Source organism: Saccopteryx bilineata, chromosome 3 (assembly GCF_036850765.1).
Source record: "Saccopteryx bilineata isolate mSacBil1 chromosome 3, mSacBil1_pri_phased_curated, whole genome shotgun sequence".
Taxonomy (NCBI): domain Eukaryota; kingdom Metazoa; phylum Chordata; class Mammalia; order Chiroptera; family Emballonuridae; genus Saccopteryx; species Saccopteryx bilineata.
This window is the reverse complement of record NC_089492.1, coordinates 310,544,625-310,555,792: the sequence shown is the minus strand read 5'-3', so window position 1 is coordinate 310,555,792 and position 11,168 is coordinate 310,544,625. Positions and strand designations below refer to the sequence as shown.

The 11,168-nt window shown below is 54.4% G+C and overlaps 1 protein-coding gene across 1 annotated transcript; it reads left to right on the top strand.

Annotated features, from left to right (window-relative positions):
* The first annotated feature begins 55 nt into the window (after nt 1–55).
* Nucleotides 56–8,977, top strand: CYTH2 (cytohesin 2). The gene is made up of 12 exons (XM_066271645.1): nt 56–273; nt 1,094–1,241; nt 1,340–1,406; nt 2,660–2,778; nt 4,193–4,273; nt 4,988–5,100; nt 5,220–5,368; nt 5,810–5,921; nt 8,012–8,088; nt 8,201–8,272; nt 8,367–8,521; nt 8,612–8,977. Exons 1-12 carry the CDS (start codon nt 255–257, stop codon nt 8,697–8,699), a joined length of 1,200 nt encoding a protein of 399 aa, XP_066127742.1. The 5' UTR covers nt 56–254; the 3' UTR covers nt 8,700–8,977.
* Nucleotides 8,978–11,168: the final 2,191 nt, after the last annotated feature.

The window sequence follows — 11,168 nt, the reverse complement described above, 5'->3', positions numbered from 1 at the left end:
TCCTTCGGTTTCGGGGGCGGAGTAGACGAGAGGACTCGAAGTGGATTGGACAGTGTCAAAACGAGGGGCGGTCCCTACTGGCGGGGCGGTTAGGAGGTGAAAGGAGAGTCTTTTCAGCGCTGAGGACTGGCGCTGAGGAGGCGGCGGTGGCTCCCGGGGCGTTTGAGCGGGCTCATTCGAGCCCGCGGGCCAACGCGGATCCAGGCCCGACCGGCGGGACCGCCCCGGACTCCCCGCGGGCCTTCCTTGCCGCCATGGAGGACGGTGTCTATGGTAGGTCGGTGAGGGGTGCGGCTGCCTAAGAGCGGATGCAGCCTCTCGTCCCGGAACGTTCCGCCGCGAACGTTTCTCCTGGCACGCGACTTGCGGAGCCGCTCGCACCGGCATCGTCGCTTCTCTTTTGTGGGGCACAGGACGGGCTTCCGGCGGGGCCCAAGAGTGGGGCATTCCAGGCCATTGTTTGGGCCGATCCTGTTTCCGGTGGCGGCGGGAGGGGGCGGGATGGAGCGGTGGAGTCGGGGCTGGGGCGGAACCATTCCTGCTGGAGGGGCCGTGCGAGCCCAGTGCCTGCTGGGAGCAGGGAAGGGGCTTCTGGGGGCGGTGGGGTGAGGGAGAAATCTTGGGTCCTGTGATGCCCCGCCCCCTTCCCCAACTCTTAATAAGCTGTCATCAGCTTCCCTGCCATAGTTATTTTCATAGACCCAGGAGTCCGGGGCCCAAGCCCCCAGCAACGTCGCCAAAAATGGAAGTAGAAAACCAAGGCCTCAGCCCTTTTCCAAGTAATCAACTAATAATTCAGGCTTCCATCCGTTTCCCCCCAGACCTAAGAGTACAGGCTCCCAGCCTCTTATTTCTCAAACTCAGGAATCCAGACCCCAGACCCCCTCCTCCCCTGGGACTGAAGAGTTCGGATCCCCAGAACTGAGGAATCCAGGCCCCCAGCCCTTTCTTCCAGCAGACATAGGAGGCCCTGCTCTCATCTTCATCCTCCTCCTAAACCTATAAATCATGCCCCTCGAGTCCTGTAATCCCCCAGATTACAGGAAAACAGGTTCCCAGTCCCCAGAACTGACCTCCAACCCCTGACCCCCAGAGCCCCCCGACTTGACTCCAGAGGAGCGGATGGAGCTGGAGAACATACGGCGGCGGAAGCAGGAGCTGCTGGTGGAGATCCAGCGCCTGCGGGAGGAGCTCAGTGAAGCCATGAGCGAGGTGGAGGGTCTGGAAGCCAATGAGGGCAGGTGAGGGCAGGGGTGAAGAACTTGGGGTCCTATGGCCAAAGCAGGGCCAGGGATGCCCAGGCATTGATCCTCCATCCCCCTACTCTCTGCCCCTGCAGTAAGACCTTACAACGGAACCGGAAGATGGCAATGGGCAGGAAGAAGTTCAACATGGACCCCAAAAAGGTGCTTGGGGCCACAGGACTGGGGTCAGCCTGGCAGACATCCCGATAGGAGTTTCTGGCACCTCCAGGTTCCAGAAGTATGATGGTTAATGGCCTGCTTTAGGTGGACGGACTTGGTCCTAATCTCTGGATTTAGATATTGGCTATCCGTTTGTTCTGTGAACATTAACCAAGTGCTCCAGCCACTTGACCGTGGCTTGTGCTGTGTCCTCTGCCTGAGAGATCCCCTTTCTCTTTTTTGCTCATACCTGGACCCACTTCTGGTATCACGTAGAGCAGTGGTCAGCAAACTCATCAGTCAACAGAGCCAAATATCAGCAGTACAATGATTGAAATTTCTTTTGAGAGCCAAATTTTTTAAACTAAACTATATAAGTAGGTACATTCCTTATCGAGGTAGCGCCCGCACGTGGTATTTTGTGGAAGAGCCACACTCAAACAGCCAAAGAGCTGCATGTGGCTCACAAGCCGCGGTTTGCCAACCACTGACCTAGAGTTCCAGGAGGGGCTCATGTCTGGTAGGGAACATGGACAGTGACATGCACAGAGCTGGGGTGACCAGTGTCATGATAGGGAGGTACAAAGGCTGTGGACCCTCAGGAGGGAGCCTGGTGGAGTCGGGGAGGGCTTCCCTGAGGAGCACATAGTCAGCTCAGGTTTGAAGGAAGAGGTAGAGGAAAGATACTTGTTCATTCAGTCATTCATTTTATACCCATTTCCTCAGGCATCCCCTGGGCCAGCCCCTTTGCTAGGCAATGTTGGGGACGTAGAGAAATGTTTGACCTGTTTGGTCCTCAAGGAGCCCCTGAACATGATTCCCACAACCAGAGTGAGATAGAACCATAATGGAGGTCCTCAAGGCATTGGGAGAACCAGAGCAGGATGAAGTGTGAGTTCATCCAGCCTGAAGCTTGGCCCTCACAGTTCTTGAAGGAATGCTGTTTACTAGATTTCTTGCTTTAGTCTTCCTGCCCCAACCAAAGTAATTTGTTCAGTGAGTCAACAAACATCCACTGAGCTTCTGTTCCTTGCTGGACCCTGCTCTCTGTTCTGGAATTAACAAGACAAAAGCAAGGGGAAGATTGGGTGCAAGGGCTATGAGGTGAGAGGAATAGTATTTAAAGGTTAGAATCCTGAAAGCGACTATAGGCCCTTCTATGTTATGTTAGAGTTGGGCTTGGATGCTGAGGTTTCTGGGGAGATGGAGTGGTTTTCTGAGCACATTAGCACTGAGACCCGGTCCCCACCCAATAGGGGATCCAGTTCTTGGTGGAAAACGAGCTTCTGCAGAACACACCCGAGGAGATCGCCCGCTTCCTGTACAAGGGCGAGGGCCTGAACAAGACAGCCATTGGGGACTACCTGGGGGAGAGGTAAGATCCCTGCCCAGCTCCTCTAGGCCTCTCCCCACCCCCCCACCCCCAGCTTCCTGCTCCTGCCCTCACACTGCCAGCTCCTCTCCGGAGGAGAGACCCTGATATCAGCTTTCCAAGTGGACTATGACATGGTGGACTGACACCATCTGGGGAGTCTGGGGCCATCTGGGGAAACTGAGGACTGCCTGTGAGCATCTTGGGTGCGTGGGGACCTTCTGTGGACATCTGGAAAGTGTGGGGACCATCCGTTTATGACTAGAAACAGTGGAGAAAATCTGTGAGTGTCGTGGGAATGTGAGAACCCTGTGTGGACAACTGGTATGCATGGGCATCTAGGAAGTGTGAGGATCATAGTGGGTATCTGGGGAGCACAAGGACCCTGCGGAAATCTGGGAGCCTGAGGACCTCTATAGGCTCTATGCGAACTATCTGAAAGTCTGGGTTGCAAGAGTCTGGACATGGACATCAGGAGTATATGGTGATCATCTGCAGATGTTGCAAATATGAGAAGTGTTTGGACACCTAAGGTGCTAAAGACCTTTGGTGAAGTCTGGAAAACCTAGGGACCAGCTACAAGCATGGGTGTGGAGACCACCTGAACATCTGAGGTGTACAGGACCATCTGGATGTCTGGGTACTTAGGGATTGTGTGGACACCTAGGGTGTGTGGAACTTTTATGGACATCTGAGGTGTGGTGTGTGAGGACTGTCAGGATGTGGGGACTGTTCACGTCTTGGAAACTAATGTGGGCATTTGGGGTATGTGGGGGCCCTCTGTGAATCCCTGGGGACCCTCTGGACATCTGGGAAGTATACAGACTGTGGACATCTGGCATTGTGGGGATCGTTTTGTGGACATCTGGGGTATGGAGACTGCGGATAACTGGAGGAGTTTGGGGAGCCATCTCTGGATACCTGAAGAACTTGTGTATTATCTGAGAGAGTGACAGTAGGCGTGTGTTTGCTGCCGTTTCTCCCAGCTGTGCAAAGGGCCGGCCAGACCAGGGCTCTTGCAACAGATGGTCCTCCAAAAGCATGTTCTGAATATCCCTGCCCTGGTGCCAAGCCTGTGAGGGGGCTGGGCCAACACTTTCACTCGCTACAGAGGCAGGTGGGGCTCAAAACTGGTTGCATGGCATGGCCTCCCCATGCTCTGGTCACTCCCAGCTTCCCAGACACCTTTCTGTTTTTGTTGTTTCTTTTTTTTTTAATTTATTTTTTTTAGAAAGGGAGAGAGAGAGGCATCAATTTGTTGTTCCACCCATTTATGCATTCGTTGGTTGATTCTTATATGTATTGTGACCGAGGATCAAACAGACAACCTTGGTGTGTGTGGATGATGCCCTAACTGAGCTACCTAGCCAGGGCTCCAGACTCCTTTCTGTGAATGACCTTGCCCCTGCTCTCCCAGGGAAGAGCTGAACCTGGCAGTGCTCCATGCCTTCGTGGATCTGCATGAGTTCACCGACCTCAATCTGGTGCAGGCCCTCAGGTGAGAGGGACTGGGTTGGAAGGGCAGGAATGTACATGTCGGGCCTTTCTTTATAAGTGATGGCACTACTTAAAGCAAAAATTGGGGAATTGATTGCCTCATGTAACACAAAAGTTCAGCTGTGCCCAGGTGTCAGAAGGTCAGCTTTCTCTGTCTCTTGGTTGTGCCTGCCACGGGGCTGGCACTGCTCTCTGTAGGCCCTCCCACACCATAACAGAAACCTCTCGCAACCTCCAGACCTGTTTAGCAACCCTGGAAGAAAGAGTACTCTTTTTTTAAGTGAGAGGAGGGGAGATAGTGAAAGACTCCCACATGCGCCCTGACCAGGATCCACTTGTCAACCCCCCCCCCCCCCCCCCCGCGGCCAACAATTGAACCAATGGAGCCACTAGCTGTGAAAAGGGAAGAGAGAAGGGGGAGAGGGAGGGGAAGAGAAGCAGATGGTCGCTTCTCATGTGCGCTCAGGGCATCAAACCTGGGACGTCTGCACACTGGGCCGACGTTTTATCCACTGAGCCAAGACCAAAAGAGGACTTAATTTAAATCCACCAAAAGTCTCATAGTGCCTATTGGTCAGACTGGATCTTGTATCCATACTGAAACAGCTGCTGAGACCACAAGGTTTGGCATACTTACTGACCAATTCCTAACAGGGACTGAGCGTGGGAAGGGGATTTTTCCTTCCTGACGGTCACACGCCCCTCTCTAACCCAGGCAGTTTCTGTGGAGCTTCCGCCTCCCTGGGGAGGCCCAGAAGATTGACCGCATGATGGAAGCTTTCGCCCAGCGATACTGCCTGTGTAACCCTGGGGTTTTCCAGTCCACAGGTGGGGCCCGGACTCCTGGGGCCTAGGGAGGAGGGGCTAGGGGTCTGAATTCTGGCGCCTGGGTCAGGAGGCCATGGGGGCTCCCATACCCATGTTGTCACCACCCATCTGTGCTGCAGACACGTGCTATGTGCTGTCCTTTGCTGTGATCATGCTGAACACCAGCCTTCACAACCCCAACGTCCGGGACAAGCCAGGCCTGGAGCGCTTTGTGGCTATGAACCGGGGCATCAACGAGGGCGGGGACCTGCCTGAGGAGCTGCTCAGGGTCAGGCCCCCTCTCCCCTCCCACAGTCCCTCAGTCCTGTCCAGCTCAGTGCCGTCCACTGGGCGATGGTCCTTCCACAGACACGTTTCTTTTCTTTCTCCCACTCTTCTTTGTTTCTCTTCCCTGTCTCTCATTCTCTTTCAGTGTTCTTGGTCCATCTCGTTCTCCACCTATCTGTCTGTTTCTGTCTTTAAGAATTTAACAGGCCCTTGCAACTGTGTCTGCCTTCTCTCCATCTTTTCTGTCTTTCCTCCTTTTTCTCCTCCCAGGGGCTTCCTCCATTCTTCTGCCTTCTGCTTCTCTCTCCTCCCCAGCCCCCTTCTCCTCCCTCCCTCCCTCCATGGGCCCACCCACCTATGGTCTCATTGCCTCCCCACCACTAAGTAGCTCCGGGAGGGTCCCAGGCGCTTGGAGTTACCTGACTAGGCTCTCGCCCCTCAGAACCTCTACGACAGCATCCGAAATGAGCCCTTCAAGATCCCAGAGGATGATGGAAATGATCTGACCCACACCTTCTTCAATCCAGACCGGGAGGGCTGGCTTCTTAAGCTGGGTACGTCCCCTCCTGATCTTGCTGGCTGCCTCTGCAGAGGGAAGTTTGTGGGGCTGGGCTCTGGACTCTTCCACACATACCTGCTGTGTGACCTTAGGCAAGTGATTTGACCTCTCTGAACCTATTTGCAAATCTGAATAATGAGGTTCAAAAACAAGATCAGGTCTGTGTGCTGGGTCCAGGCATAGGGCCTGGCATAGAGGAACTCTAAACATTTGTGAGTGAAGAGAAGGGACTTAGGAGCACTGACTACATGCCAGTCTTGGTGCTTATGAAGAGTCCCTCTGTGATGGGATGGGGAGGGGTGAGGTGGCACCAGCAAAGTCATTCAGTCAACAGGGGTCACACAGGTGCCTAATTCTGAGGACTGGAGTGGTTCTCAATCCGGGCTGCACAGCGGAGTCACCTGGGAGTTTTTAAAGCCCGATGGTGATGGTTGGCCCGGCTATGGAGTCAGGATCTCTGAGACAGGAAAGCCATCAGTCCTCTTGAAAGCTCCCCAGGTGGTCCGGATGCAGAGCCAAGGCTGAGAGCACTGGCTGCGAGCTGTGCCCGGTAATGGTAGGTGCCACGGGAGTGTTAGCTGAGGCTTTTTAATGGAGAAGTCATGAATGGCTGCTCTGGGCCACAGAGACTCTGATGAAGAGTTACAGTTCAGTGTGGACAGTGGAGACAGCCAGGGCAGTCAGAGGGCCCAAAGGAAGCTTTCAGCCCAGCGCATGGCCAAGACAGAACTTTGCTCCTGGGGTCTTGTCCCCTCCCCCAGTGTGGACTTGTGCTCTTGAGCCAAGGTTCCTCCCGCACCAGAAGCAGGACCCTGCCAGGGTGCAGAGGATCCTGGTGCTGTAAAACTTGCAAATCACTTCTTCCAAGGAACCTGTGGGGATGGACCGATACCTGGGGGGGCTTTAGGCTCCCCTGGGCCAGCAGTGCCTCACAATGGGAGTGTTGGAGGGAGAGGCATCTTCACCAGGAACAAGTTCCTCTCCAAACCACTCCCATCAACAGGAATCCTTTCCACTGCCCGGATGAGGAAGTTGATGCTTGGTCACCATGTAGCAGCCACAGGGCAGAGGTGGCTTTGGGCCCAGATCTCAGACCTAGCACATCTCTTTGCATTGTGGCCATTAGAAAAAGGTGCCTTAAAACACTGAAACACAGTAAAGGGAGTCTGGTGGTGGTTATATTCACTACCGTGGTTAACAAACGCCATACTGTTACTATATAATCCTTCTGGCGTCACAAGGAACACGGATAGTACACAAGTAACCACAAGAATCTTGAAGCAGGAAGGTGGCCTGAGAGGGCAAGAGGTTGTCCTAAGGTCACACAGCTTGTTTGTACTGGAGCTGACAGAGCCCCCACACCTGCCTGGGGCCAAGGACTGGGGTTCCATCTTTTCCCTTGGGCTGACCCCCAGGGGAGAGACATGGTCATTGCAGTAAGGGAGGGCCCTCCTGGCCTGGGGCATGTCCCGTGGGGTGGGCGGGAGCCAGGCACTAATGAAGGAGGTGCTCCCCGCTGCCTCAGGGGGGCTCAGGACATTCTGCCTGCCCGGGAGGGAGAGGGCCTGACTGATTCTCCCTCATGTGGATGTAACTGGTTTTCTTCCCTCTCTCTCCCTCCCTCCCACCCTCTCTGTGTGTTTCTCTTTGCTGTTTCTGTCTCTCTGTCCTAACCCCTGCGCTTCCTGCCCTCGCCCACCCTATTTCTGTCGCCTGCGGCTCTTGGGGGCACCCCATTCTTCTGCCTTCCCTTCTCGCCTGGTCCTGCCTGCTTTCTCGCTGTCTGCCCCAGGAGGTAGGTACACCGCCGTCCTAGCTCCCAACACTACGTGGAGAGGGGGCTGGGGGCTCAGACTTCTGGGCCCTGGGCTGACAGACAGAAAGTGTAAAGCCTCCCACTGCGGGTGGACTGGTTCCTGGGGCCCAAACATGCTTGGACCTGCTCGTCTGTCTCTTTCCACACCTTGCTTTGTCCTGGGCCCGACTGCTCCGCCTTCCGGCTTGCTCTGCCTTGCCTGGCACCCCCCTCCCAGAGGCCCTTTCCCTGTGTTGAGCCCGGGCCCCCTCCCACCCCTTCCCTTTCAGGGGGCCGGGTGAAGACGTGGAAGCGGCGCTGGTTTATCCTCACAGACAACTGTCTCTACTATTTTGAGTACACAACGGTAAGGATGGAGCCAGGCGCGCCCTGGGTCCTGGGAGGAGGGCCTGGGGAGGACTCCTGGGCTGGGGGAGCTGATCGGGAAGTCTGAGTCCTGTCTGATTTGCTCTTTTCAGGACAAGGAGCCCCGAGGAATTATCCCCCTGGAGAATCTGAGCATCCGAGAGGTGGACGACCCCCGGAAACCGGTAAGTCCCTCTCTGTACCCCTTCCTGCCACAGTGGGCGCTCCTCTGGCCCTCAGGTCAGCTCTTACCCACATCCCTCTTTGTTGTCTCCCCAGAACTGCTTTGAGCTTTATATCCCCAACAACAAGGGGCAGCTCATCAAAGCCTGCAAAACAGAGGCAGATGGCCGAGTGGTTGAGGGGAACCACATGGTATACCGGATCTCGGCCCCCACACAGGAGGAGAAGGATGAGTGGATCAAGTCCATCCAGTGAGCCTGGGCTCCAGGGACCTTGGCAAGGGAGGAGGTCGGGGACCCAGAATCCCTTGACCCTCACCCTGGACTCCTCCCCTTCTGCAGGGCAGCCGTGAGTGTGGACCCTTTCTATGAGATGCTGGCAGCCAGGAAGAAGCGGATTTCTGTCAAGAAGAAGCAGGAACAGCCCTGACCCCTGTCCCTAACCCCATTATTTATTACTAAGCTGCCCCGCCTGGGTGGCCGGACCCCTGGGACCTGGGGCTGTGGATCCTGGTTCCCCATTTGGAAAATTCACCATCTCTCTCATTATTTGTAATTAACACCCTGTTGGTAATCTTATTAATTATCGAACCGCTTATGGCCTTCTGACTCCCTCATTTCTTGGAGTTGACAGAGGTGACGTGCTTGGCGGAGACAGCCAATCAGACCCATCCATGACAATGACCAGGGCCAAGAGCACTGGTCTCTGTTGGGAGCTGTCAGTGCACAAAGGGAGGGTGCTGGCAAGCCTGTAGCCCCCCGGGGGCCTCTCCAGGGTAGCTCAGTTCTGGTTGCACCCCAAGCCTACAAGGGTGGCGTAAAGGGAGGCTGTTAATGTGGTCAGAGTTAGTGTTGCTTTAGAATTGCACTAAGAGCGCAGGTATTCCTAGACAAGATCTAGCAGCCAACCCAGGCGTCATCTGACATCCCCAAGCCGGGCAGATGCTGGCCCCTGGCTTTGCCCCCATGGGGCTTTTGGTCTTGGACGGGTGGCAAATAATAACTGATGGGCTTGTAAGTTGGGCCAATGCTTTGAGGGAAAATCAACTGGAAGGGCTATGATGTGGCCCTACTCTGGGAGAGTCTGGGGAGGATGAATCTGGAGAAAAGGCACAGCTGGTGGGAGGCCTTGCTCACACATCTCCCTGGGGCTCCAAGGTTGCTGGTGGCGGAAGTAGGCTGAGTTGAGTGGTTGGGGCCGTGAAGGCAGGAATGCAGGTAGATGGACCGGTTTCTCAACTGGGCATCAACCTTGCAAGGACATTTTACACCAAGCAGGGATAGTGTTGAGAACCTGCATTTCTATAACATCTTGTTTCCTGGGGAATCCTCTGAAGTGTAAGGACCACCTTTGAGAGCGCCCCTGAGCTCCATGTCCAGGCCTGTCTACTTTTGCCCTCCAGCTTGATGGTGTCCCACAGAGCAAAGAGAGGTGGGTTGGAAAATTGGGAGACCCCATGTCACTCTTCCGATGCCCAGATCTGCAGTTAAGGAGATGACAAGAAACCACAACTCTGGCTGGGAGGGAAGCTTAGTCCCTGGGCTTGCTGGAATGCAGTTCTGCCCACACAGATGCTGGAAGTTGAACCCCTAATTGTTTAGTGCTCCTGGTGGAGTGGGGAGCTCCCAGAATCTTGGGCCTTAATTCAGGCCCCTCCCTTGGTCACAGGTATCCTTTGGCTGCAGGGCTCTTAAATGCAATAATTACTGCCCTTGAAGGTGGCATCCCCTGTAGTGTAAGACTGACTACAGGCAAGCTGTGAGGCGCTGGGTGCTGATGTGGAACCATTCCCGAGGTCTCCTGGGAATTGTAGTTTTTCAAGAAAATGCTGTCTTATTTACCTGAGCATGGTCCCCAAACTTTGTGCAGGTTGGGAAAAGAGGCCCTGAGTGCTTCAATCTCCAGGGGCTGATGGAAAATGGAGTTCCCGACTCCTCCCAGAGATTCCATGGAAATAAAGTCATCAACCCAAGAAGGTTCTGGTAAATGAGATCCTTGGGTAAATAAAGGGTCCCATTACTATCTCACTTGATCCTGCATTCCTCCATGGAATGAATCCATAAGTACTGAATGCCTGCTAGCAGGGAAGTAGCTGGCTCAATGGGGATGCCCTGGACAAGCATTCCAGGTAAAGGGAACAGCATGTGCAGAAGCAAGAAAGGCATGGTGTGTTGGGAGTAATTGATACCAGACCAGTGTGCCTATGGTGGTGATGGTGGGGAGAGTGATAGAAAATGAAGGGGACACGGGCCTGATCATTCCAGGCTAGGACTTTGAATGTATTCCTAGCTGATGGAAGCCATTCAAGTGTGTGAAGCAAGAGAGTGATGTATTTGGATGGAGGTCATCAGAGGGACCCCAGATTGCTGCAGGAGAAAAATTTGGTGATGAACCCAGTTGGTAGTAGGGAGGTAAGTTAGGAGCTGTGCAGTCATCCAGGGGTTCGTGTAACTGTAGAGGTGGAGGAAAGTGGCTTCATGTGTCATTTCAAAAGAGGAGCCAGGCGCTGGCCAGTTGGCTCAGTGGTAGAGCGTCAGCTGGCATGTGGATGTCCTGGGGTTTTTTTTTTTAATTTATTTTTTTACAGAGATAGAGTCAGAGGGATAGACAGGGACAGACAGACAGGAATGGAGACAGATGAGAAGCATCAATTATTAGTTTTTCGTTGCGCATTGTGACTTCTTAGTTGTTCATTGATTGCTTTCTCATATGTGCCTTGACCGCGGGCCTTCAGCAGACTGAGTAACCCCTTGCTGGAGCCAGCGACACTGGGTCCAAGCTGGTGAGCTTTTGCTCAAGCCAGATGAGCCTGCACTCAAGCTGGCGACCTCAGGGTCTCGAACCTGGGTCCTTCCACATCCCAGTCCAACGCTCTATCCACTGTGCCACCGCCTGGTC